Source organism: Phodopus roborovskii, unplaced genomic scaffold, assembly GCF_943737965.1.
Source record: "Phodopus roborovskii unplaced genomic scaffold, PHOROB, whole genome shotgun sequence".
NCBI classification, from domain to species: domain Eukaryota; kingdom Metazoa; phylum Chordata; class Mammalia; order Rodentia; family Cricetidae; genus Phodopus; species Phodopus roborovskii.
The window spans coordinates 24,882,400-24,908,224 of NW_026125295.1; the positions used below are offsets into that span (position 1 = coordinate 24,882,400).

Here is a 25,825-nt window from a genome sequence, read left to right on the forward strand (position 1 = left end):
GCATGTATGTCTGCATGCCAGGTGAGGGCATCAGATGTTGTTATAGATGATTGTGAGCCATCATGTGGTTTCTGGATTGAACTCAGGACCTCTGGAAGAGCAGTTAGTGCTCTTAACCACTAAGCCATTTCTCTAGCCCTAGAGTGTATATTTATCATGAAAAACAAAACAAAATAAAACAAACATGTATTCAATTACTGGCACCAAAAATTGAGGTGTGGTGGGTATTGAGAAGGATATAAAAAAGAAAAATAAGAAGCCTCATACATTACTTAGAACTGTAAAATGGTACAGCCACTTTAAAAACCATCTGGCATTCCATAAAACAAAACAATACAAACAAACAAAACTGAAAATATGTTTATAAAAACAAAAAACTCAAAAGTCTAAAGAATCCAAACGTGCACCAACCAATCAATGAATGAATGAATGAATGAAAATTTGGTACATCCATAAAATGGAATATTATTTCCCAATAAAAGGAATGGGTATGCTGGGCAGTGGTGGTACATTCCTTTAATCCCAGCACAGGGAGGCAGATCTCAGTGAGTTCAAGGCCAGCCAAGTTCTAGGACAGGCTCCAAAAGCTATAGAGAAACCCTGTTTTGAAAAACCGAAAAGAAGAAGAAAGAAGAAAGAGGAGGAGGAGGAAGACGAAGGAAGAGGAGGAACAGGTATAAGTTGAGCCTCCCTAATCCAAAAATCCCAAGTCTGAAATGTTCCAAAATCTGAAACTTTCTAAGTACTGACATAATGCCAAAAGTGTAAAATTCCATACCTATCTTTATATGATAGTCCAAAGTCAAAACACAGGCATATTAAATACTCTACAAAACAACTGGAGATATATATATATATATCTCTATCAGAAATCTCATGGTTAGATTTGTGTTCCATTTCAAATAACTTTATTGAGCAAATTTGAAGATTCCAAGATATAAAACAAAACCAACCAACCAAAAACAACCAATAACTACAAAATAAAAAACAAACAATAATAATTAAAAAAAAAAACCCAAAAAACAAAACCAACCAAACAAACAAAAAACCCTACTCAAATCGGAACCATTACTCAGTCTAAGCATTTTGTGCAACCACACTTAAATAACCATACTTAAATAATACAAAGGCATAGAATACCTTGGATGAATGCTGAGCATACTAAATATACTATGTACAGTGAAAGAAGCCATTATAAAGGCTGCATAATGTCCAATCCTGTTTATATGTAATATCTAGAACTGGCAAACCATAGGAACAAAAAACAGACTAGACTACTAGTTCCCAGGGGCTAGGGGATTGGATGCATGAGTTTCTTTTTATGGTTATAAAATGCCCAGGAGCTAGCTGTAGTGGTGCACACCTTTAATCTCAGCTCTGGGAAGCAGGATAGGTGAATCTATGACTTTGAGAGCAGCCTGCTCTCTATAGTCAGCTCTATGCCAGCCAGAGTTGTAGTGTAGTGAGATCTTTTCAAAAAAAAAAAAAAAAAATTGGAGATGGTTGCAAACTTTTGTGAATATAGCAAAACACCACTGAATTGCATACTTTTATGAATGGGCATTTACAGGGTGGGAGAGATGGCTCAAGGGTTACCAGCACTGGCTAATCATCCAGAAGACCTGGGTTTGATTCCCAGAACCCATACTGTAGTTCACAACTATCTGTAACTTGAGTACCAAAGGATTTTTTTCTTTCTTTCTTTGTTTTTTCGAGACAAGAGTTTCTCTGTGTAGCCTTGGATGTTATGGCCTCAAACTCACAGAGATCCACCTGCCTCTGCCTCCTGAGTGCTGGAACTAAAGGTGTGTGCCCCACCCCCTAACACCCCAGAGACTTTTACAGTTCTTTTATTGTTTGTGGTTTTTTGAGACAGTTTCCCTGTGTACATTTGGAGCCTGTCCTGGAACTTGCTCTGTAGACCCTGCTGGCCTCAAACTCAGAGATCCACCTGCCACTGCCTCCCAAATGCTGGGATTACAGGCATGCACCACCACCCGGCAAGTCCAAAAGGATTTTGACAGGCTGTTCTGGCTTCTTTGGGCATGTGACACACATGTGGTACACAGACACACATGTAGGAAAATACCCATCCACATACAAATTTTTTAAATGGATGTTTTATTTTATGTGAAGTAAATATTAATTCAAAGCCTGACAGGGAAGGTATAATCTAGTAAAATCAAATTGAAAACTTTTGGAATCATCTAAGAAGGCTCATAATTCACCCAATGCAGACCCAGTGATTTCAATCTATATGTTTGTACACAGCAGTAGGACACATGGACAGAATGTTTACCACTGAATTTTAGCATGAACTGGCGGCAGCGGGGTGGGGGGGGCGCACAACTAAAAGTTTATAATACTAAAATGAACAAACTATGATTTGTTCATGCAACAAAAGGTTTTTAAAAATTAATTTATGTGCATTGTGGTGAAGGTGTCAGATCTCCTGCAACTGGAGTTACAGACAGCTGTAAGCTGCCTTGTGGGTGCTGGGAATTGAACTCGGGTCCTCTGGAAGAACAGGGAGTGCTTCCAACCACTGAGCCATCCCTCCAACCCTAACAAAATTTAATATGGAAGTAAAAACTATGTATTTCAGCTACACTAAATCACACAAAGGAATATGACAGATATAATGTTAAGTCAAAGAAAACCAACACTAAAGAAAACATCATTCCAGGCAGCCGGTACAGTACAGAATGTAATCCCAGCACTCAGGAGACTGAGACAGGATACGATGAGTTCAAGTCCAGCCTGAGCTACAAAGTGAATTCTGGGATAGTCTGGGCTGGAGACAATCAGAAAGACATGATTTTATTTATAAATGTCAGAAGACTAAAAAATGTTTCTTTTCCTGCTTGTCATACTTGTTCTTGCATCTAAAGCAGTGGTTATCAATCTGTGGGTGGCACTCTACCAACTGAGTTACATTCTTGTTCTCGTCCCCTAAATTAGTGGTTCTCAGCCAGTGGCCAAATGACCTTTTCACAGAGGTTACCTATTAGATATCCTGCATATCACTTACATTATGATTCATAATAATAGCAAAATTATAGTTATGAAGTAGCAGTGAAATAATTTTGTGGTTAGAGACCACCACAACATGAGGAACTATATTAACGGGCCACAACACTAGGAAGGTTGAGAACCACTGCTCTGAAGAAAAAGCAAATGAATAAGAAATAAGAAATTTAAAGTCAGAGTGTGATATATACCTGTAATCCTAGCACTTGGGAGGCTGAGGTAAGAAAACCAAGACTAGAGACTAGGCTGGGATAACAGCAAAATCTTGTCTAAAAGAAGAAATTCCGAGGAACTGGTTATATCTAAAGGTGTGGGCAAAGTCACAAATAGGAGGATGCACGAATGACTTCAACAGTAACATTGCTTTCCTAAGTGATGAGTCACTGAACTAGGCCTTTTTAGTCCTAACTGTAGAAACACTCTGTATTTACTCACTACATTTAAGACTTGGAGAGGGATAGGAACAATAAATACAGTTCATTTACAGATTTTATTGTAAAGAGAATACTGAACACTAACATGACTCCATGTTTTCTGGGTTTCTTCCCCTGATAATTAAACCTTTAACTATATATTCCTTGTGGTAGTTTGCATGAGATATCCTGAGAGGTCATGGGCATTTCAATATGTAGTCCCCAGTTGGTGGCTGTCTGGGGAGTATTAGGAGGTGTGGCCTTGTTGGGGGCCAGGTTTGAGGTCTCAAAAGACTCAGGCCATTTCCAGTTTCCTGTCTGAGGTTTGAGATGTGAGCTCTCAGCTGCTGCTCCAGCCTACATGCCTCCTGCTTACTGCCATGATCAACTCTTCACCCTGGGTAACTAACTCTGAGCCCAAATTAACCCTTCATTCTATAAACTGCCTTGGTCATGGTGTTTTAGCATAGCCACAGAAAATTAAGACATTTCTGCTCTTTGAATTCAGATCTACTGAATAGATTAACACAGCATTCCATTAGAGTGAAGTGAGGTGTATCTATTTTTTTGTAAATTACTCTAAGTTCCCCCAGAAGAAATTACAAAATCAAACTTCCATCAAGCTTCTCACTAAAAGCTTTACAAGACTCTAGTTAACTCTCAGAATTACAAAGACATTATTGCACACCTAAACTTAGTGATGAGTTAGTCAATGTTTTTGGTGCAATATACATTGTATAGCTGTAAAAAGTTTGAAATCCTCTAAAAATCACTGATTAATTTTTTTGGGGGGGAAAAATGCCACAAATTTATTACATAAAGTATTAATGGTTGCTACCCAGTGAAGCCAGCTCAGATTCCCTGAATTGCACTCTGAGGGTGTTTAACATGTTAGTGACATACCAGCATACCTGTGATATAGCCTTCTAATGCTTTCGGAACCAGTGATTTTGCAATTTTCAGGTCTTCCAGAGAACATTTGCCTGACTCCAGACCAAAGGACATTCCCATCCGCTTCAGTACTTCTATGTCATCATGGATCTCAAAGGTATTATCAAAATTAAAAAGGTATTCAAACCTGGGAAATAAAGCAAGGACAGGGAGGGTGAGATGGCTCACAGGTAAAGGTGCCAGACACCATCCTGACAACAACTTCAGTTCCCTCTCTCTCTCTCTCTCTCTCTCTCTCTCTCTCTCTCTCTCTCTCTCTCTCTCTCAAATACATAAATTTAATAACAATTATTTTTTAAAGGAAGCCAGATGGTGGCACACGCCTTTAATCCCAGCACTCGGGAGGCAGAAGCAGGCGGATCTCTGTGTTAAAGGCCAGCCTGGTTATAGAGTGCATTCCAGGACAAGTCAGGGCTACACAGAGAAGCCCTGTCTCAACAAAACAAAAAATTAAAAAGAAGAAAAAAAGAAAGTATGGAGGTTTTGGTGCTACAGAGGAGCTCTGAAAGGTCTTACACCCTGTGCTTTGTTTGTTTATTTATTGTGGTCTAGTTTATTAGCCTTAAGAAAATATAGTGACTGCTCAATTAATTTTCCTGAGTCAAGGGCTGGTCACAGCACACAAAGACCTTTCCCTCTGTTTTGAGATGAGGTTGTACCACATTGCAGAGTTTAGTCTGAACTCCTGGACTGAGGGATCCTTTTAGTTAGTCGGGACTTCAGGCACTTGAACGGAAGACAATTTTAACAAAGCAAACTCACCTAAATCCTGACTCAGGGAGCTAAGAATAAAATGTCTTAAGCAAGTGTCACAGTGCTTAGTATGGTGGCACATGCCTGTAATACCATTACTTGCAAGGCTACCCAGGATGATTCCTATGAGTTTAAAGCCATCTTAGGTTTCAAGAGTTACAATCCAGCCTAGGCTACAGAGAGAGAATCTGTCAGAAACATACAAAGCACACAGCACCTATCAGAATATTTAGGTGTCTAGGAACACAACATGATCCAGAAGCAAAGAAAGGACCAGCAAGACACCAAAAAGCTTGATCCCCAGGAAATAGTTGGTGTCAGAAGAACACTGATGCCTTTTAGCCAGGCTTGACACATTCATGTATAGACTTCAGTTCCATACTGCTTGTTCTAGTGCAGGCTCTGAGTAACAGTGGCTTCTACCTTGTTGTGGAATTTTCTATTAACAGCAAAGCTTGTAACTCAGAGCAAGATGCTGAAGTGAGTCTGAATAAAGTGGATTAACAAGTTTACAGCTAACTGGAAGGGGTCCTTGCCAGAGGGATGATTTCAGGCATCTTTACATGCAGGTGGCTTTGTAAACTTAATTTCATTATGGGAAAGCCTCCTGGCTAATTAAGATTGCTTCACCAAAGTAACAGGGAAGATTACAGATCTACCTCAAATAACAAGCATGTACAAGCTGCTCCATGAAGGGATGCCAAGCAAGGCATGAGTCAGTGACCACCCAAGGCAAAGAACCAAAATAGATCCCAGTTTTGGGATCCCAATTTTCCTGACATTATTTTTCAGTTCTTCAAAAATTATTTACTTATTGAGACAAGTCTCTCTTATGCAGTTCTCTTGGCTGGCCAATGCTAGCCAACTCACAGGAACCCTTTTGCTCAACCTGGGTTTACAGGTTATGTGCTACAAGCTCGGCTGTGAAATCCCTTTAATCTAAGAAGAGAATTTTCTAGTCCCCCATAAAGACTAACTTTTAGAGAGTAATTACAGCATGACATTTACAGGTCACTTCTGAAGATGTTAACCATTTTGAAGACATCTTAGTGTTATGATATGTTGATAGTCTTCTTAGACACAGGTTTCTGTGTGGAGATAATGTGTTGATAATCAGTCCTCTTAGACAGAGGTTTCTGTAGTCTGTGAATGTGAATAATAACTTTGACATGTAACATTTTACTGGGCTAGCTAGCTGTTGTGTGAATTTATAAATTGGCAAAATAAATAACTGATTTTAATTTCTTGAATTCTTATACATTATTTTAGTGTGTGGACATCAGTGAATAATTTTTTAGAGTTGGTTGTCTCCTACCATTTGGGTTTTGAGGATTATATCAGGCTATCAGGTTTGCTAGCAAGCACCTTTATCTACTGAGCCATTTTACTGGCCCTAATTTTTATTTTTGTGGAGGAAGGAATGAGATCTCAGAGAGGCTAAGAAATGTAAAGAATGAAATCTGCCTGTCCCGAAGAACAGCAACTAGCACTTGGAAAATGCTGCAATGAGCCAGACCTCATGAGCAGGCAGGGAGTGGAGTTCCAGTCCGCAACTGACCCCAGTCTTGTTCTCTATGCACTTCTAACTCCCTCATGAGGAAGGGCAGTACATAATGAATTCTGTGCTCTGAAGACTGCTACTTTCTGCTTGCCAAAGTGAATTGTGTCCCATGGGTGGAGGTCAGATGAGGCCACTGAGTGTCCTCTATCACTCTTCAACTTAGATTTTGAGACAGGCGCTCTCACTGAACCTGAAGCCCACTGTTTGAGCTAGGCTGGCCAAGCAAGCCCTGGCAAACTTCCTGCTCTGTCATTACCCTCCCCCACCTGCCACAGGCTGGGGTTATAGGTAAGCGAGGCACACCCAGGACTCTTTACTGTTGTTCATCAATGAACAGAATCAGCAGGTGTTATGACACACACCTTTTAATCTCAGCATGTGGGAGGTAGTGCAAGGAAGATGAACTCAATGTTATAGTGGCTGTGTAGTAAGTTAGAGGACAGCCTGGGCTACGAAACCCCTTCTTAAAAACTAAATAAAAACTAAATAGAAGCATACAGTTGATATATATTCATAATAAACTATAACAGTGACTCACCTGAGCCCTCACTTATTGAGTTACTTGCTGAATCACCACACAAGTGTCACACACACAAGACAGCTCACAAGACAGCTTGGAACCAGGTAGCACCACACACATGTCACAGGCAAGCCTGACATGGGGTAAGGGACTATGGAGCTCACCCTTGCTGAAAAGAACACCCATGTGGGAGCCACCAGCCTAAAGGGGCTGTAGATAGTGGAATGCATCATCTTTATGTAGGGGAACATTAACAGAAGGCCAGTGTTGGCACTCAAGAGAAGGACGCCATTCAAGAGAAGGGTTCAAGCAGATGGTTTTTTTTAAATTAGGGAAAGGGATCATAAAAAGGGGAAAGGGAAGGGAAGATACCAGCCTCTGGAGACAGGAGCAGCAGGAGAGAAGAGAGAGGGGGAGGGAGGGAGACAGGAGAGAAAGGAAGAGGGGGGAGGACAGGAGGAAAAGAGGAAGAGGGAAAGAGAAGGGAGAGGGAGGGAGGGACAGCCAGAAAGGGAGAGAAAGAGAGAAGGATGGGGTATGGGCAGGGCCCTTTTAAAGGGAGCACAGTGAATGTGCACAGGTGGTGCTCTTAGTGGCTGCAGCTGAGGGTGTATCCTGCCAGAACCCCAAGGACAGGCAGTACAGATGCCTGAATACTAGCAACAGCCCTATACCCTCCCCTCCCCTAGATCCCCACTCACTTGTCACTGGAGATGCTGCAATCTATGACTGTTTTTCTGCTTGTATTAATGATTATAAATGGCAGCTGAATGGTGGAATTCAGAGCTGGAGGGCCCTGGTTTTGTTGCTCATTTTGTCGATTTCTCTGTACCAGATTTTTAAAAGCAATTTGCTGTAATGTTGAATAAACAAAAGGTAATTTAATATGAAAAAGTGACATAGAATTTAAATAAATTAACATAATACATTTTAAATATCTACATCAAAACTAGAGTACTTAAACAAGCAGTCCATTTATACTCACAAATAAAAAAGTTAAACATGATAAAAGATTACAAAGGTTGAGTGCAATAAACACATTTCAAGAGTAAAATACATGTATCTCTTTTATTTTGAGACAGAGTTTCTCAGTGTAGCCCTGACTGTCCTGGAATTCACTATGTAGACTAACTAGGCTGTCCTCGAACTCAGAGATCCACCCGCCTCTTCCTCCCAAGTGCTGGGATTACAGGTGTGCACCACCATGCCCGGCAACACATATTTTGATGATATCTAACTAAGGTAAATGATGGGGCCTCTGGTTTCCATTTCCTAGAGAAACAGGCTCTCAGAGATATGGGAGAGCCAGCAGCATAGGCAACAGTTCTCTGTCAGAGTGACCCCAAGTATGTTTAGCTCAACTCACCTCATACCTCATCCTCAGAGTTTAGGGTGAAATACATCTCATTTTTTTTCTATCTAGTTAAGAGATACACATTCCTTTAAAGCAGAGAATTATTCTCAAGATGGCATCTGGGATGCTCATAACAGAGAACAGATAGAAACAGCACTAGCCAGCTGGTGGCAGGAGGTGGGTGCCCAGCCCTTGCCACAGTGGTGTCTAAGGTCTGCATAGCTCACAACCTGCCTTCAGAGCACCTCTGGGATCCAGCCCAAGGCTCCCCTACCCAGCGACACTTTCCCAAGAGGAAACTGAGGTTCAATACAAAGTACAAAATATAAAATCTGAACTTTATCACTGCTCATTATAATTATTGCTCAAAAGATAAAGAAGGTGACCTTAGTATTAACCAGGCAAGACATCTAGTTAAAAAAAAAATATTAGGCTGCGTCTCTTTCATCTGCTCATAAAACAATCATCCCAAATTCATCTTACTTAAAAAAAAAAAATCTTAGTAATCTATGTTCAGAACTGTTTCATTTCAGGCTTGGGGTTTTAACTAAAGTTTGATTTACAAAATTATCTTAAAAATGGTTTGGGCCTATCTCCCTAGAAAGTAAACACTATCTCTTAAAATTCATTATTCAGAAGGAATGTCAATTTATTCTAGTATTAACTGTCCAATTACCAATATCAACAACTATCAAAACTACCACTATTACTACGATTATAAAACTTAAGTTTTATTTCTTTGTTCTTTTCAGTTCCCAAAAAACAAAAGTGGGGGGCTGGAGAGATAGATGGCTTAGTGGTTAAGAGCACTGACTGCTCTCCCAGAGGACCCAGGTTCCATTGGCAACATCCACATGGCAGCTCACAACCCTGTCTATAACTCCAGTCCTAGATAATCCAACACCCTCACATAGACATAATACATGCAGGCAAAATACCAATGTGCATTAAATAAATAAATAAATAAACAAACAAATAAATAAATAAATGCAAAAAGCTGAAAGTAGTTTGCATTCATTCCTCAACTCATTTTACATCCAGAGAAAAATGTGCTGGAATTGGAAGTGAGAAAAAGCATGAAGTAGTCAAACATATTTCTATAACTTCTCCCTCCTAGTACGTAGCTTTGATTGACTAACTTATAGACGAGTGTGCAGGTTGGTCTCTAACTTGCTGTGTGGCGAAGATGATCTTCAACTCCAGATCCTTTTGCCTCTACCTCCTGAGTGCTGGGAGTATAGACCTGCCATTACATCCTGTGAGAACACAGCTTTTTAGACTGAGGGTTGAGATCCCACATGAAGTTACATAAATGAATGTGTGAATTACAAAAAAGAACTTGGCAACAGTAAAAGGTTTCTGAATTATAATGACACAAAGTTAATTCAAAGTCTACCACACTATGAGCCAGGTGTTGCAGCCAGTGCTCTACTGTGTTGTGCTGTGTGACACCCCTGAAGCTTGGGTTCACAGAGCACAACATTTCTGTTTATGTCCTCACACCATGCAACAACGAACAACCACTATATTTACTTGCAAAGTTTTCCACTCTTGTAGAAAATATAATCAATTATGGAAAACAAAGATTTGTAATATCTTTCTGTCATCATTCCTTAGCATATAAACATAAAATTAGTTTTCATTGGATTAAATGTTAGAATGCTTGATCTTAAAAATTCTTGCTAACATGTGATAAAAGTAACTAATATACAAAGATAAAAGGGAGGCGGTAGCATGTAGGTAATAGTTAACCTGTGTCATAGAACAGTGAGTTGTGACATATTAAATAAGATCAAACCAGTTTAGCCACAACAAAAAATTAATGTACACGGGCAGCTTGCATAAATTCTCTATGACTATTTTGTAAATCTCATTTGATAAAAAGAGTAAAAAGTTGTATGTCTACAGAAAACCTCCAATTACTGTTTCATTTACAGATGGGATAAAATGGCTCTAAGACTTCTGGAAGTCAGTATTTGCCTTCACAATGGGCAGAATTCGACCCTCAAAAACTTAGACAAAAAAAATAATAAAATATTGATTTTCTTAGTAGTCATGATCTCAGTAATTCCTGTATGTTGTGAAAAACAGATGCCTTAGCTGGGTGTGGTGGTGCATACCTTTAATCCCAGCACTCTGAAGGCAGAGGCAGGTGGATGTCTGAGTTTGAGGTCAGCCAGGTCTACAAGAGCCAATTCCAGAACAACCAGGGTTATGTAGAGAGATTCTATCTCAAAACAAAACAAAACAAAAACCCCAAAAAACAAAACAAACAAACAAACAAATCCAAAAAACAAACAAACAAACAAAAAAACAAAGATGACTCAGGGGAGCCTCAATTACAATGCTATCCTTCACCTGGCCCAATTCTATAAGAGGGAAAAAATGTTCTAACATTCCCTATGGTCAACTTTCTTGTCTTCCAGGCTGACATTGTCAGCTAGGTCCTGTTCCTTTGACAGCCTCTGTGGTTTGGCTCTGTACTTCTGAAATCGGGAGACCTCCTACTTAGCCCTATAACCTGTGTCCTCTTTCCTTCAAAACTGACATATCCCTGGCTTAGCATGGTGGCACACACCTTCAATTCAGCATTTAGGAGGCCGAGGCAGGTTAATCTCTGTGAGTTTCAGCCTGGTCTACAAAGTGAACTCTAGGACAGCCAGAGTTATTATATGGAGAAAACCTGCCTCGAAAAACAAAACCAAAACAAAACCCCCACATATCTAACTTGGCTACCCTGATTACCCCCAATCCCTGCCCATCATATCCAAGAGGAACTCAAGAAATTCAACCTGACCACCTCAAGCCCTGGCATGGTTCCCTTGCAAGAGATTAGGGGAGAGTTCAGACTCACCTATGTTTAGAGAGTCTTTTGTATTATCCAGGCTTAAAGACCAGTATATACAGACCTTCTAGCACCTAAACAGCCTTTACAGCCTGGCCTGGAGAGGTTTCATGCTCATTTTAGATTAGACCTTGACCTTAGAAGAAGAAGGGTGAAGGAAAGGGCAATGGCAACTGCTAATGACTAACATGGCCCAGAGTCAATACTCACAGGCCCTTCCAGTGACCACCCAGTGACTCCCATGGTCACTGGAAGAGAAAGCACTTTATCATATTTCTGAGGATTTAAGGAAAGCAGAGATCACATGGCTTGATTATTAGCTGAAGGCCATCTGCCAGAGAGAAAGTGGACCTCTTTAGTCTCTTTAGTCTCCAGAGACTAAAGAGAGACTACTGGAAAGCACACTAATGGGACACCAGGGTCCTCGGATGTCCTTCTGAAAGACATAGTCTTCACCCATTCAGTCCCAGATATCCATAGAAAACTGCAAAAACTGGTGGCTAAGCCAAATGAGAGCCTGGACCAATCTGTCTTCAAACAGGACCGGGAGAGGGAAAAGAACAAATGACATAATAACCTGCTGGCTGTTGTGAGAGCTACCCAAGGAAAAGTCATTCTGAAGTAGGACACGCTCCCTCTGTGGCCAGCCTGTATACTTCTGGAGGCAATGCCCCAAGGACAGAACTATGAGAATTTTGTTTCATTCTTAACCTAAATCCCTTCCAAAATGCCAAGGCAGTAACTGGAGGTCAAGAAGGTCCTTGAGTGACAAGAGCTTGAAACCAGCTTCCTCATCTAAACATTGATAGGTCCTGGACTTCCCTGTCCAGGGTCCCTAATACCAGCCCAAGTTGATGAGCCCAAGGTAACTTTATAAGACGGTACACGCTGAACTTCCTAGTGGATACAGAAACCTGACATTTCGTGTTGCCCCTTTCTCCAGGTCCCTGGTCCCACAGTCATCTTTTTTTTTTTTTTTTTTCCGGGGCAAATTGAGCTAACTCCTGAGATGTATTCCATAGCCAAATGCCTGTCAATGGAGAGGTCTATTCAACACTCATTCCTCATTTTGCCTTTCCTTTGGGGCAGAAATATTCTGTCTCAGCATGAAATGGGACTTGTCTAGCTTCTGATCGGTAACCTATATCTGACTCTGGTGGGTAACACTGTAGACCTTTTAGACTAGATGGGGAGACCATAGGTCAGGCCACAACTGCTTTACCAGTTCTGATACACCTAAAAGACTCCCCCTCCTTAGGGACAAAATGAGAAGCAGCAAAACCCATGGATACTGCAACTTCAGGTAAGGATGAGCACTCAAAGGGAGCTGCTGCACTCAAGGTGGGAACCTGGGAGTTCGGGATGGGGGAAAATATGACGGCTGGACCATCTGAAAGCCAAACATTCAAGATCAATGAGCTATGACAGGTGGGCTGTATTGGTATTCTTCTAGATACTACCCGATGGCAACACAACTACAAAACGTACTGGCTTTGGAAGTAAATAAGCAGAGAAACACTGTATGAGCTAGGAAGGTAGTGAAAAAAAAAAAAAAAAAAAAAAAAACAAGTCAGATTTTTACCTGAAGGAGAAGTTCTTGTAGCTGGGCCCGCTTCTGCCTTATCCGTTCTATCCGTCTCTGCTTCTCTATCTTTAAAACACAAGTTATAAAAAACAAATAAATCCTTAATCATTTTTAAGATTTAATTTTATTGTATGAGTATTTTACCCAAACATATGTCATGTGTATCTAATGTCTGGTGTCCTTGGAGGACAGAAAATGACACTGGACCCCCTTGAGTTACAGATGGTTGTGAGCCCGTGCTCTTAGCCACTGAGCCAACTCTCCAGCCCCCGAACAAATCTTTAAAATGAAGTTACACTTTCGTCCACTGTTGTATTTTGAGATAGGGTCTCCCTATGTAGCCATGCTAGGCTCAGACCCAAGATTCTCTTGCCTCTATCTCTTGAGGCTGGGTATACTAGTGAATGACATCACATCCATCTTGCTTTCTTCTTTGACACATCAGGTAAAACACCTTTCTTGTCTGTTCCAACAAATTATTTCCCATTTGCTCCTTATCTACTCTGGTCTACACTCTAGGAGCTCCTTTTCATAGTTGTACTATCCACTACACCCTTTGTATTACTTAAGAGTCACATGACCATCTGTGTGACACTGCTGTAAGAATAAAGGTTAAGCCCCTACCTGCCAGTTATGTCCACATCCTACCAGGCTAAGCTATACCAGACTCAACATGCCTCTCTGAGCTCACTGTCACTACTTAGAGGATCATACCTAATCCTTCCTGCTCTGTACCATTTTCCTCCCCTGCTACCAAGTGTTTTTTATTAAAATGTTTTCTTTGAAAGAGACATGGTGTTGCTATATAACCCAGACATGACAGGACCTTGTGATCCTCCTGCCTCTACCTTCCAAGTGCAGGGCTTACAGGTGCACACTGTTGGACCCAGAATTTAAAAAATAGCTTCCCACTGTTTCCATAACAGGTCTACATTATATTGCCTAGCATTCAGAAATGTACTGTATTACTTCTCTACAGCCATGTGCCTTGGCACACTCAGCTATAGGCATACCTTCATGTGCCTGTGTTGCCGATGTAATGCCCAACTTACCCTTAAACATTTGGCAAACTTCTGTTCCTCTCTCAGAACTGAATTCAGTCATCATTTCCTTGGTAAAAATCTACACTATCCCTCCTTCCAAGAGAATCTACAGACTTTTTTCATGGGCGTTTCCTCTTTCCCTTCCTTTCTCATTCCTGAGATAGAACCCAGGGCCTCATTCATACTTGGCAAGAGCTCTACTACTACTGAATTGTATCTTGAGCTCAGATGAAGTCATATTTTTGAAGACTTCTATTTTTGCCTTGAAGTTATGTTCATTGCCATTAGCACATTTAAAGCATCATAAACTCTTCGTCTAATGTTCTTCTGATCATAAGCCTGCTAAAAATTCTTATTAAGTGCTACATTTTAAGGGTTATCCTTCACCTGTTGCTAGTATTGATGACAGTATGTCCCAACTGCTGAAAAGCAACAGTTTCGTGGGGGTCTTGGTTTTAGTGTTAAACTTTGTCTTGTTCTGTAGTTAAGGACATGATAATGTTAGTAGAATGATGTTCAAATTCTACTCAGGAAGAAGAAAAGGGGAGATATTTCTGCTGTAGCACATAAAAACACTATTCTGTAGCCTTTGATGAATGTTGACTTTTTTTTTCTTTTTGTCATTCATACGAACAATAATAGTAATTTTTGTTAACAATTTCTAGTTGGGGGTAGAACGCAAAAGTACTGAGTAAAATCTGAAATCAATTTTAATTGCCTCTAAGAGCCACTGTTCACTTCAGTTCATATCATTCACGATCTTACCAGTAAGCTTCAACAAATCAATTCAGAAACAGTGTGACAGAGAAACACTCATTTAGGGAAATTTTTCTATAGTACTTAAAGTTAACCAAGCTAAAAATATTTTTTAACATTGTCCCAAAATTAGTGGAGGCCACATACAAAATGCCACCTGGTCACTTACTGACAGTAGAGTCAAAGATAAATTTAACTTGCATAGTTAAATTTAAGATATTGGATAAGCAATACAGGAAACAAACCACCAGCTTGAGCTATTGTTTGGAAGCACACAGATTTACTTTGCATCAGAATAATTAATCAGGTAAAATTAGATCTATTAGATAACATACCAAGAATTTTTGGCAGTTACTTAGAATTAAAAATTAAAATGAAATAAAGATCTTTTCTAAGAAACAATAAAAATGAAATCCATTCATCTAACTTTGCTGCTGCTATTTTCTGTGCCGGGTTTTTTGTTGTTGGTCTGCTTTGAGACAAACTGTGTACTCAGGATAGCCTTGAACTATAACTTTATGTGGCGATGACCCTGATTCTTGATCCTCCTCCTACTTCTGTGCTGGGATTACAGGTATGAGCCATCATCATCTTCATGCTCAGACTACTCACTGACATTTTATTGCTCAGTTTCAGGATTTGTAAAATAAACTGCAGACTGTATCTCTAAAACTCTTCCAATTCAAAATTCTCCATAGACTCTTAAATTAACGATAGCAAGCATGAACAATTAGGAATATTTTAATATTACATGATTAAATTTCTTTCTTCCTTTTTTTAAAAAATTTATTATGTATACAGTATTCTGCCTGCATGTACACCTGCACACCAGAAGAGGGCACCAGATCTCATTTCATATGGTTGCTGGGAATTGAACTCAGGACCTCTGGAAGAACAGCCATCACTCCAGCCCCCACATGATTAAATTTCTAAATAAAAATGTCTTACATGTAAAACAAAAAACCTACCCAACACCACTTCTTACTTACCTCCAGGTTTTGACATTCCTGGGCGGAATTGGTAGGCAAGCCAATCCACTTGATTTCTTTTTTTTCCTTTGAAATTATGTTCATTGCCATTAGCACATTTAAAGCATCATAAACTCTTCGTCTAATGTTCTTCTGATCATAAGCCTGCTAAAAATATTCTTATTAAGTGCTACATTTTAAGGGTTATCCTTCACCTGTTGCTAGTATTGATGACAGTATGTCCCAACTGCTGAAAATATTTCATGCCCAGTGAAAACATCTTTAGAAAACATCTTTAGAAATGTTTACAAGATACTTGTAAACATTTCAATTAATTTATTTATTTACTTTTTTACTTGGGTGTGTGTTCTTGCCATAGTGTCCACCTGACAGACTCAGGTCAACAGGCTTGGCAACAAAGTACCTTTGTTGGCTGAGCTATCTTACCAGCTCTGAATACATTCTTTGCTTATTTTCTAAGTGGTTCTGAGGATTGAACCCAAGGCCTCACGTGTGCTATCTCCAGCTCTGAAGACACTTTAACACAAAATAACCTCATAAACAAATATACTAACACCAGATTGACACTGAAAAATACTACGGAACTTCTTTGGGTGGGAGAAAAATTATTTAAAATGGAAGCTTGGAGATGTAGAAAATATATTGGTAGATTTCAGCTGTGTAAGGAATCCAGAGCATATAAAAATATCCACAATAAATATGTGTGTGTGTGTGTGTGTGTGTGTGTGTGTGTGTGTGTATGTGTGTGTAGAGAAAGTATTAAAAGTGCCTGCATTATTAGGAAGAATTTCATACTTTAAAAACATCAAGAGCTAGGGCTGAGTGGGTAAAGTGCTTGTTATGCAAGAATAAAAACCTATGTTTGAGTTCCCACCACCCACAGAAGGGCCAAGTGCAGCAGGCATGCATCCGTAATCCCAGTTCAAGGTGAAGACACGTGGACCCTGTGTGCTTACTGGCCTCCCAGCTAGTCAATCACTAAGCTTCATGTCCAGTGAGAAACAGAAGCTCCAGGTTAAGTATGCCAGGAATGGTACATACATCTTTGATCCCTGCCCTGGGGAGGCAGAAGCAAGTAGTTCTCTGTGAGTTCTAAGCCAGTCATAGAGGCAAACTGAGACCCTGCCTATAAATAAAAACATAAACAAACAAATAACACAAATAAGGTGGTGAGTGACAGATACTCGATGTTAACCTCTGGCATCTGCACACCCACGCATTAGCCTCCACACACACACAACACAAACAGCCAACATATATGCATGTTTTAAGGTCTATGTAAATCTTTGCTTCTTACAATGTGGTTCATGGATTAGTGCTGACTAGCTCTTTTTACACTGTAATGAGAACAGGAACTTGTCCCAAAATATTTGTGTGCTCTCATGATACCAATTGGTTTCAGCTTACCTTTTCCTTTCTTTTGGAAATAAGACTTTTATTGAATGAATACATTCATATTGATTTATATCATGAGGTTTTTATCTTATTGTAAATAGCAAGTTCTGGGTTTTGTTTTTTGTTTTTCTGTTTTTTCAAGATAGGGTTTCTCTATGTAGCCCTGGCTGTCCTGGAACTTACTCTATAGACTCAGAGATCCGCTGGCTTTACCTGGTGCTAGGAAGTTCTTAAAGGAAAATTGAATTAATTAAATGTCATGATAATAATGGATAGTGGGGAACACTGAATCCCGCTAAATATAAAATGAAACCTAAATCAATAGAAAATTGAAATTATGGAACTGGATATAAATATTGTATTTTTGACATTGTAGACTACATTAAGATCAATTTCTGGGTGAAATCCTAGTATTTTGAACTTTCCTATTTTTTTTTTTTTGTCATGGGGTGGGGTCTCACTATGTAGCCCAGATTAGCCTTGTATTCACTATATACTGCAAGCTGGCTCAAAATTGTGGATTTTTTTCTTGCTTCAATCTTCTAAGTTCTCCAAAATTTGCAAGGCTCCAAAATTATTGAGGGGGGTAGCAACATGGATCAGTAGAGCAAAGCATTTCCTAGCTGAGCATGATGACCTGAGTTCAGTCTCCAGAACCCAGGTGAGGGTGGACTGAGGGAACTGACTCCACAACATTGTCCGCTGACCTTTGCATATATATCATGATGTGCCCACATACATCATACATGCAAACATAAAGTAAAAAAAAAATTTAAATGTATATCTGTTTAAATGTATATCTGTTCAAATAAAAAAGAATATTTCCAAAACAAACCAAAAATTTACAATACAAATTTCCTTAACATGAAATAGGAAACTCTCAATTAAAGGGTTCCTTAGCTTCCTCGATTCCTTACATCTAGCACACAGACTCAGGAATGTTGGGTCATCATGTATCATAGTCCATATGAAATTCACGATCAACCTACCGAGTCAGCTGCCAGCTGGTTACTTGAATTGGTAAACTCGGACACCAGCTCATCAGCTACTTCATTGTATGATGTTGTGCCTTTCCGCTGAACTTTCTCACATACTTTCATTGAAAAATGTCTCAAGCCTTTCCCATTTTTATCACCTTTTTTGCTTCGTTTACTAGGAAAGAAAAAAGATTTAAGAAAAAAATTCATATTCTGTTATACTATGCAAAAAATAAAACCAGGACACAATAATTTAGTTTCTATGTTTTAGTTTGTTTGAAATGAAGAAAATGTAAATTGAATAAAGAAAATGTTTTTAAATTTAAGTTTTATTTTAAGAGCTTAACAATATAACAATATACAGAGTGCTCTTCCATAATGTCATTCATTTAGTAAGCAAGTACTGACAAATTACTGCCATATGCCAGTCACTAGAAATACATTTGTGAAAAGTTATAATAACTCTGCCTTCTAGAGATTATATCTTAGTTAATATTTATCTTTTCTTTGACATTAAAACTATCAGTCTCATTTCTTAGCCATTAAGACTTGAGGGGTCAGTTTAGATTATATATGTACAACTGTTTTAGGAATCAGAAGTATAAAAATTCAGGTGAAATTCTTTTCCTCAGTGAGTCTTAGAGCATGATTATGAGACACATATATATTGGTGGACAATTCCAGAGGTGAAAGTGCCAGGCCAGTTACTCACAATGTTCTGTGGGGAGTGGGAAGATGGACAGCTATTTGAACCTATAGGAAAATGACTTGTGAGCAAGAATCATCAACAATGTGTAAAGGTCAAAGGAAGGAAGTGAGGACAGCTTTAATCAGGAGACGAGCAGCAAATACAACATGATGGAGAAAATGGGTAATGCATATTGGGGTCACCAATACAGAGTGCAATGCCAACCATGGGAAAGAACAGGCCGTGCTTTAACCTACAAAGCAAACAAATTCTGACTGCATCTCATCATGATGTTTATCAGTATAATCTGACATTAGTAAGTTATTTATATTTTCTATGCTATGTACCAAAAAACAACAGCAACAACAAATAAACACCCACTAGACATACTGCTTTCAAAAGAATGAGATAATAAAAATATCTACTTTCTTTTCCCTACATTCCTGTCACAGTTGTCAACTTGACTACATCTAGACTCAACTAAAACTGAAGCTGCTAGATTTCTTTAATTTTTATTTCTTGATACACAGGGTCTCACTGTGTATCTCCGGCTAGCCTGGAACTCACTACATAGGCAAGGCTAGCCACAAACTCATGGAGATTCAGCTGCACCTGCCTCCAGATTTTCTTAATCAGCTATCTAAAAGCAAGAAGATCCACCTTAAAGCTTGGCCACACCTTCTAGTGGCAGCCCAGATTTAAAAAAGGCACAGAAGAAGAAAACTTTGCTTTTTGCCCACTTGTCCTTGCTGTCACTGGTGCAAGCTCATTTATCCCATGGTTGAGGTATTCCTTCAATTGTATTAGAATCCAACTTCTTCAGTATTTCAACATACACCAAAGACATCCAGTTGAATAACTACCAGCCTCTTAGCTTTTCCACTGTGAAACAGCCATTGCTAGAATATCCAGGCCACACCCTATAAACCAGTCTAAATTGCCTTTGGAGTATGTGTGTTTGTTTCATTTTTCTAGTTCTTGTTCCTTTAGAGAACCCTAATGCAATTAGAAAAGACTCACAAATGCATCCATAGAGTATATAAATATAATGAAACTGCTAAGCGATTTGAGTTGAGTGAGATACTGATGGAGGCAGACATGGCCATGTTAAAGTTGAAGGTGAATTCTATGGGTAAAGGAGATGAAAAAAGGAAAACCAGCTAAGAAGCTATTGCAACAGTTGATGTCAATGGTAGAGAAGAGGAACAGACAAGAATTGCAGTTATTGAAAGGCAAAAAGTAGTTAAACTAAGCATCTGATTGATATGAACAAAAGGAACAGACAAACAGCAAAATCTGAATTGAGTGTTTAAATAGTTGTAGGCACACTCTGAGGGGCTGGTGAGAAGGCTCAAGGTGCTTGCCTCCAAATCTAATGACCCAGAGCTCACACAGAGCAAGGAAAGAGCTAATCCCATTAAATTGTTATCTGACCTCCATATATGTTCAGTGGCACATGTACACCAACAATGATAAATACACATAATTTTTTAAAGGTTAGGGTCTAGAGATGCCTCAGCTGTTAAAAACACGACTGCTCTTATAGAGGATCACAGTTTAGTTTCCAGCATCCACATCAGGCCGCTCACAACCACCTGTAACTCCAGATCCAGGATCTCTGGTCTCAAGGGTACTTGACTGTCTCCACCACCACCCCTCACACACACATACATACAACATACACACAGACACACACACACACCACACTCTTTCACGTAATCTCAAAACAAAACCAAAAACTTCTATTACTGTCAAGCATGGTGATGCATACCTGTAATATTAGTATTTGGAAGGCTCAAAAAAGAAAAACAAAACCAACAACAAAACATAATTCCCCCAAGTTAATTTCATTAAGTGGGAAGTAAGTGCGCGTGCGTGCGTGCGTGCGTGCGTGTGTGTGTGTGTGTGTGTGTGTGTGTGTGTGTATGACTAGACAGTTGGCTTAGTAGTTAGGAGCCCTTGTTGCTCTTGCAGAGAACCTGGTTTGGTTTCTAGGTCTCTAGTATCCACAGTAGATCTGATATCTTCTCACTTTTTTGAGTGCTCAATGAATATGGTTACATACACATACACGCAGGCAAAACACTCATATGCATAAAAACAAATAAATCTAAGAAGATTTTGTCTTTTTTCCTGGTGGCTATTTAATAGATACTCAGCAGTATCTGTTCACTTGTTTTTTAGTTTTTTAAATGACTAATGCTGATGAGTACTTTTAAGTAAGTTTATTAACTATTTGTATTTGTTGCTGGAATAGAGATTCTATTATTTTGTCTTTTCAGTTGAGAACAGGATCTCACACTAGCCCATGCTGACTTGTAATTTCCTATGGAGTGGAGGATGTTGTAAACACTATCAGCAAGGCTTTATTAACAGAACAATTCTCATCTTATAGAGATCAATGGACTCTGAAATGACAACTCTCATTTTAATATGGCATAATACTAAGATGGTACCTGGAATAGTGGCTTGCATGACATTATGAACTTCGGCTCATATAATGGCTCTAAACCAATAGATCCTTCTTTTTCCCCCTAGTACTGGGAATGGAACCTAGGACTAATGAAGTGCTCTACCACTGAGCTTCCAAACTGTCTTTAATATCAGAGGTAACGGACTAGAGAGGTACTATACTTGTGTAAGAGAGATCACAAGTAATTCTGATATGCAATATTTTTTAAAACCACTATGCAAATATTTTTAAAAAAGACAATTTCATAACCCTAAAGGTGTCTAAAGAAACAAGCATTTGCCGGGCAGTAATAGCTCATGCCTTTAATCCCAGCAATTGGGAAGCAGAAGCAGTGAGTTCGAGGCCAGCCTAGTCTACAGAGCGAGTTCCAGGACAGACTCCAAAGGTAAACAGAAAAACCCTGTCTCAAAAAACCCAAACCAAAAACAAACAAACCAACCAACAAAAGAAACAAGCATTTACTATGATCTAGAACTATTTAAGAAAAAACAGCTTGTTTAAAAGTTTGGGCATGTCAGGATACTATGGAGTATTTACTTTGGAAGAACATTTTCTTCCCCAAAAGGAAGAAGAGGCCTGAATGACCAATGTCACAGGATATCTATTGGAACTGTGCAAATAAGTGAATTGGAAGCCTTAGTGCAGTTTGAAATAATGGTAGCAACTGAATCAAGTTAAAGCTATACAAAGGAATCCCCCCTTTTCATAATGGAATATGAAACAAAATACACTTATACTCACCTTTCTGAAAAATCAGAGTCTATAAATTCTCTAGCTCGTTTTCTATCACTAAAAAGACAAAAAGATAGTTTAAGCATAAAACACAACTCTATTTTTTAAATAATTCATTATAACTTGTCTCATTCTAAACTGAATATACACATAAGAAAGCATTTTTGCCATGGAATAAAGACATGATAATAATTCTTAAACTGGAATAAGTTCAATGAAAACTTGGGTAGGAAAACAGTACAGATTTACAAATGAATTTACACAAAATTATTTTGTCTTTATAGTATATGGAAATGTCTGTCCATCTGTATATGGTATAAAGCACTTGACAGGGCTGTTATTTCATTAACTCACTTATCCTTGAGCAAGGTCATTCTTAATAAAGATTTACTGTTTGTTTGCTCAAACTCACATAGTATATGTTATAAAGTAATAAAACTTCAGAAGTAATAAAATAAAGTTTGGGGTATTATTTTAATACTTTTCTCTCTTCCTTTTAAATTTTATTTATGTGTATGTGTGTCTATATGTGTATATGCCACAAGTATGTGGGTGCCCACAGAGGTCAGAAGGTATCAGATGTCTCGGAGCTGGGGTTAACGAGTAGCTCTGAGCCGCCAGATGTGCTGAGAACAAACCTTCATTCCTCGGTAAGAACAAGTGTTTGACCCACTGGTTGTACTCACTGGACCTGGTGGCACTGACTATGGCAACTCCATGTTGGAGGCAAGCCTGGGCTACATACAGAGCCCAAACGTAATTGGTGATTTTAAAGCAAAATATTAGTTTTTAAAGATCTAAACAAGCTGGATATGGTGGCAAATAATTGAAACCTGAGTATTCAAGAGGCTGAGAGGCAAAAGGATCACCAAGAATTCAAGGCCAGTCATGGCCTTGTATCAAGTATCCAGATAGCCAGGTTATAACCCAAGACTCTGTCTCAAACAACAACAAACACATCAAACTCACAGCACCTGTAACCAGCACTCAGAAGATGGACACAGTCAGATTAGGAGTCAAGATGAGCACTTAGCTGACTCAGTGAGCCATCCTATCTGCATGAAACCCCCATCTTGAAATCTCCCAAAACAAAATCAATATAGCCCTGCCTGCCCCAGCCCCCAAATAACTAGATTAACAAAACAAGAGAAAATTCAAGGGCTCAGTGTATAGAATACTTGCCGTACAAGCCCAAGGACCAGACCCCAGTTAGTACTGTGGGTAACCTGCATGTAATCCCAGCATTCACTCAGGAGCCCAAGTTAGGAGATTACTGGGGTAATCTAGCCAAATCAGCAAGATCTGGATTCAACAAGAAACCTCCTCTATAAATAAAATGGAGTGATCAAGGTAGACACCTGTTGTTAACCTACTGCCTCTATATGTATACATGCATACACATGTATGCTTACAAATAATATATTCACAAAAACATGAACTCGTACCACACACACACACACACACACACACACACACACACACACACACACACACACACACTTACACTTGGGGGAAAAAAGTACTAGAGAGAGAAAACGCTGTGGTTAAGAGCACATTCTGCTGCTCTTTCAGAGGACCATGGTTCCTTGGTTACTGCATCAATCTTGGGTGGATCACAACCACCTATAACTTCAGCTCCAGGGAGCCAATGTTCTTTTCTGGATTCAACGGGCATCTGCACTCATGGTCACATGCCCATACACTTACATGAATAATTAAAAATAAAATATATGGGCTGGTGAGATGATGCCAACAGGGCTACAAGCATCTGTTGACAAAGTGAGCTTGGTCTCTAGGACTTACAGTGAAAGCAGAACCAACTCCCAAAGTTCTCTTTTCACTCCTGCACATGCTGTAAACCATGTCTATGTGCCCACACTTGCAAAATGAATGAATGTATAAAACCACAAAGGAGAGCAGGAAGACAAGGACAACACAGCAGGACTATAGGGGTCGGAAGCTTAGAAACAGTCATTTCTGACCCTCTTACCTGGGAACCCAGCCAGCAGCCTCAGCTATGTGTGTTTGAGTGACCATTGCTGGTGCAGGGGGATACGGACTCCCAATCAGAACACTTCCTGAATTGGTAATTCTCTGTGGTGTGCTTATAATCTGTAGAGTTGGTAACAAGAAAATAAAATTAAATATTCACTCCTTTAATCCCAGAGGCAGAGGCAGATGGATCTGTTAGTTGGAGGCCAGCCTGCCTACAGATCGAGTTCCAGGACAGGCTTCAAAGCTACAGAGAAACCCTAACTCGAAAACAAAACAGACACATACATCAAATAAAGAAACAAATAAGTAAATAGGATGTTGCTGGCTAACACATTAGAAGGAAGTACTGTCTAAACAACTCTTAATGCCAATCACTTAAGCTCTCAATAGGACCTCTGATTTATTCATGTCCTAGCATCTTAAAACACTAGTATTCTGTAACCTAAGCTCTGAGGGAATTAGGGAATGGAAAGATTGTTAGGGCTTACTAGCTTCCAGTCTAGCTGAAAATATGCAAACCCCAAGTTCAGGCAGAGGCCCAACCTCCTATGAATAAGTAGAGAGAATATAGGAAGATAACTAATTCCAGTTTCTGACCTTTAAGCACAGGTGTGTAGCACTTGGGAGGCAGAGTTAGGAGGGTCTTTAAAAAGTCTGAGGCCAACAAGGACTTCCAAATGAGACACTGTCGTAAAAACAAACAAACAAACAAACAAACAAAACCCCCAACCACTACTCCTGAGAAAAAGGGAAACAAAAGCTTTATTTGAAATTAAGTATAGAAACTGTAGTAGAGCTGGGTGTTGGTGGTGTATGCCTTTAATCCCAGCACTCAGGAGGCAGAGGCAGGAGGATCTCTGTGAGTTCAAGACCAGCCTGGTCTACATGAGCTAGTTCCAGGACAGTCTCCAAAGCTATACAGAGAAACCCTGTCTCGAAAAACAAAACAAAACAAAAAAAACAAAAACAACAACAAAACTATATTAGATTCTGATTTATGTGGCCCAGGATAGCAGTGAGTCTGATCTTCAGAACCCAATATACATCCCAAACCACTATACAACCTGATTGTTACAGGATGCAGAAATTCAGTTCCCTGAAAAAGCCACAGCTACATTCTGTAGACTGATTTGAACTCTTTGAAATCTTTAGTTCCTCTAACAGTCACTTATCATCAACCTCTGTATCTGGCTGAACATCCCTTTGGAAATATATCAACTTGGCAGACCACTAGCTATCACTAAGCCAAAAGCTAAGAATATCATCAAACAGCATCTGAGACCTTCAGTACTTTCCATGGAACCACTTCCACAGGGGAACATGTCATTTAGAAGAACTTAAATCTGTGTTCTTAGGCCATGGGCCACTCTTATTTGTCTCAAAATGAATTCTCTCATTTCCTTTGGGGTGAGATTTGTGTTATGCATGGACAAATGTAATTCTATCTTCATTTTTCCCTGTCCCAACTTTACCCTGTACTATTATATAAAGTATCCTGGTCAAGCATGGTGGCGCATATCTATCACCCCAGCACTTGAGAGGTAAATACAAGAGGATTATCACAAATTCAAGGGCAGCCTGGTCTATCTACATAGCAAATCAAATCTATTCTAGATTACATAGTGAGACCCTGTATCAAAAAACTAAATGTATACATACATACATACATACATAAAATGGGACAAGGGTGTAGCTCAATTTACATAGAGAGCTTGCTTAGCATTCATGAACTTTTGGGTTTGATGCCTGGTTCCCAGGACCACAC

General features: G+C 39.3%; 1 protein-coding gene across 8 annotated transcripts in view; it reads right to left on the minus strand.

Annotated features, from left to right (window-relative positions):
* Tfdp2 (transcription factor Dp-2) overlaps positions 1–25,825 on the minus strand; it is a 100,800-nt gene that overhangs the window by 5,461 nt on the left and 69,514 nt on the right. For 7 of the 8 annotated variants that reach the window (XM_051206833.1, XM_051206886.1, XM_051206860.1 and 4 more), the window contains 7 exons: positions 24,056–24,177; positions 22,075–22,122; positions 18,185–18,347; positions 15,801–15,947; positions 13,010–13,078; positions 7,930–8,081; positions 4,355–4,521 (listed from right to left, as the gene is read on the minus strand). In XM_051206833.1, the coding sequence (XP_051062790.1) occupies positions 4,355–4,521; positions 7,930–8,081; positions 13,010–13,078; positions 15,801–15,947; positions 18,185–18,347; positions 22,075–22,122; positions 24,056–24,177 (868 nt within the window). The remainder of the gene's footprint in view (positions 1–4,354; positions 4,522–7,929; positions 8,082–13,009; positions 13,079–15,800; positions 15,948–18,184; positions 18,348–22,074; positions 22,123–24,055; positions 24,178–25,825) is intronic. The other variant, XM_051206843.1, reaches the window with a different exon arrangement.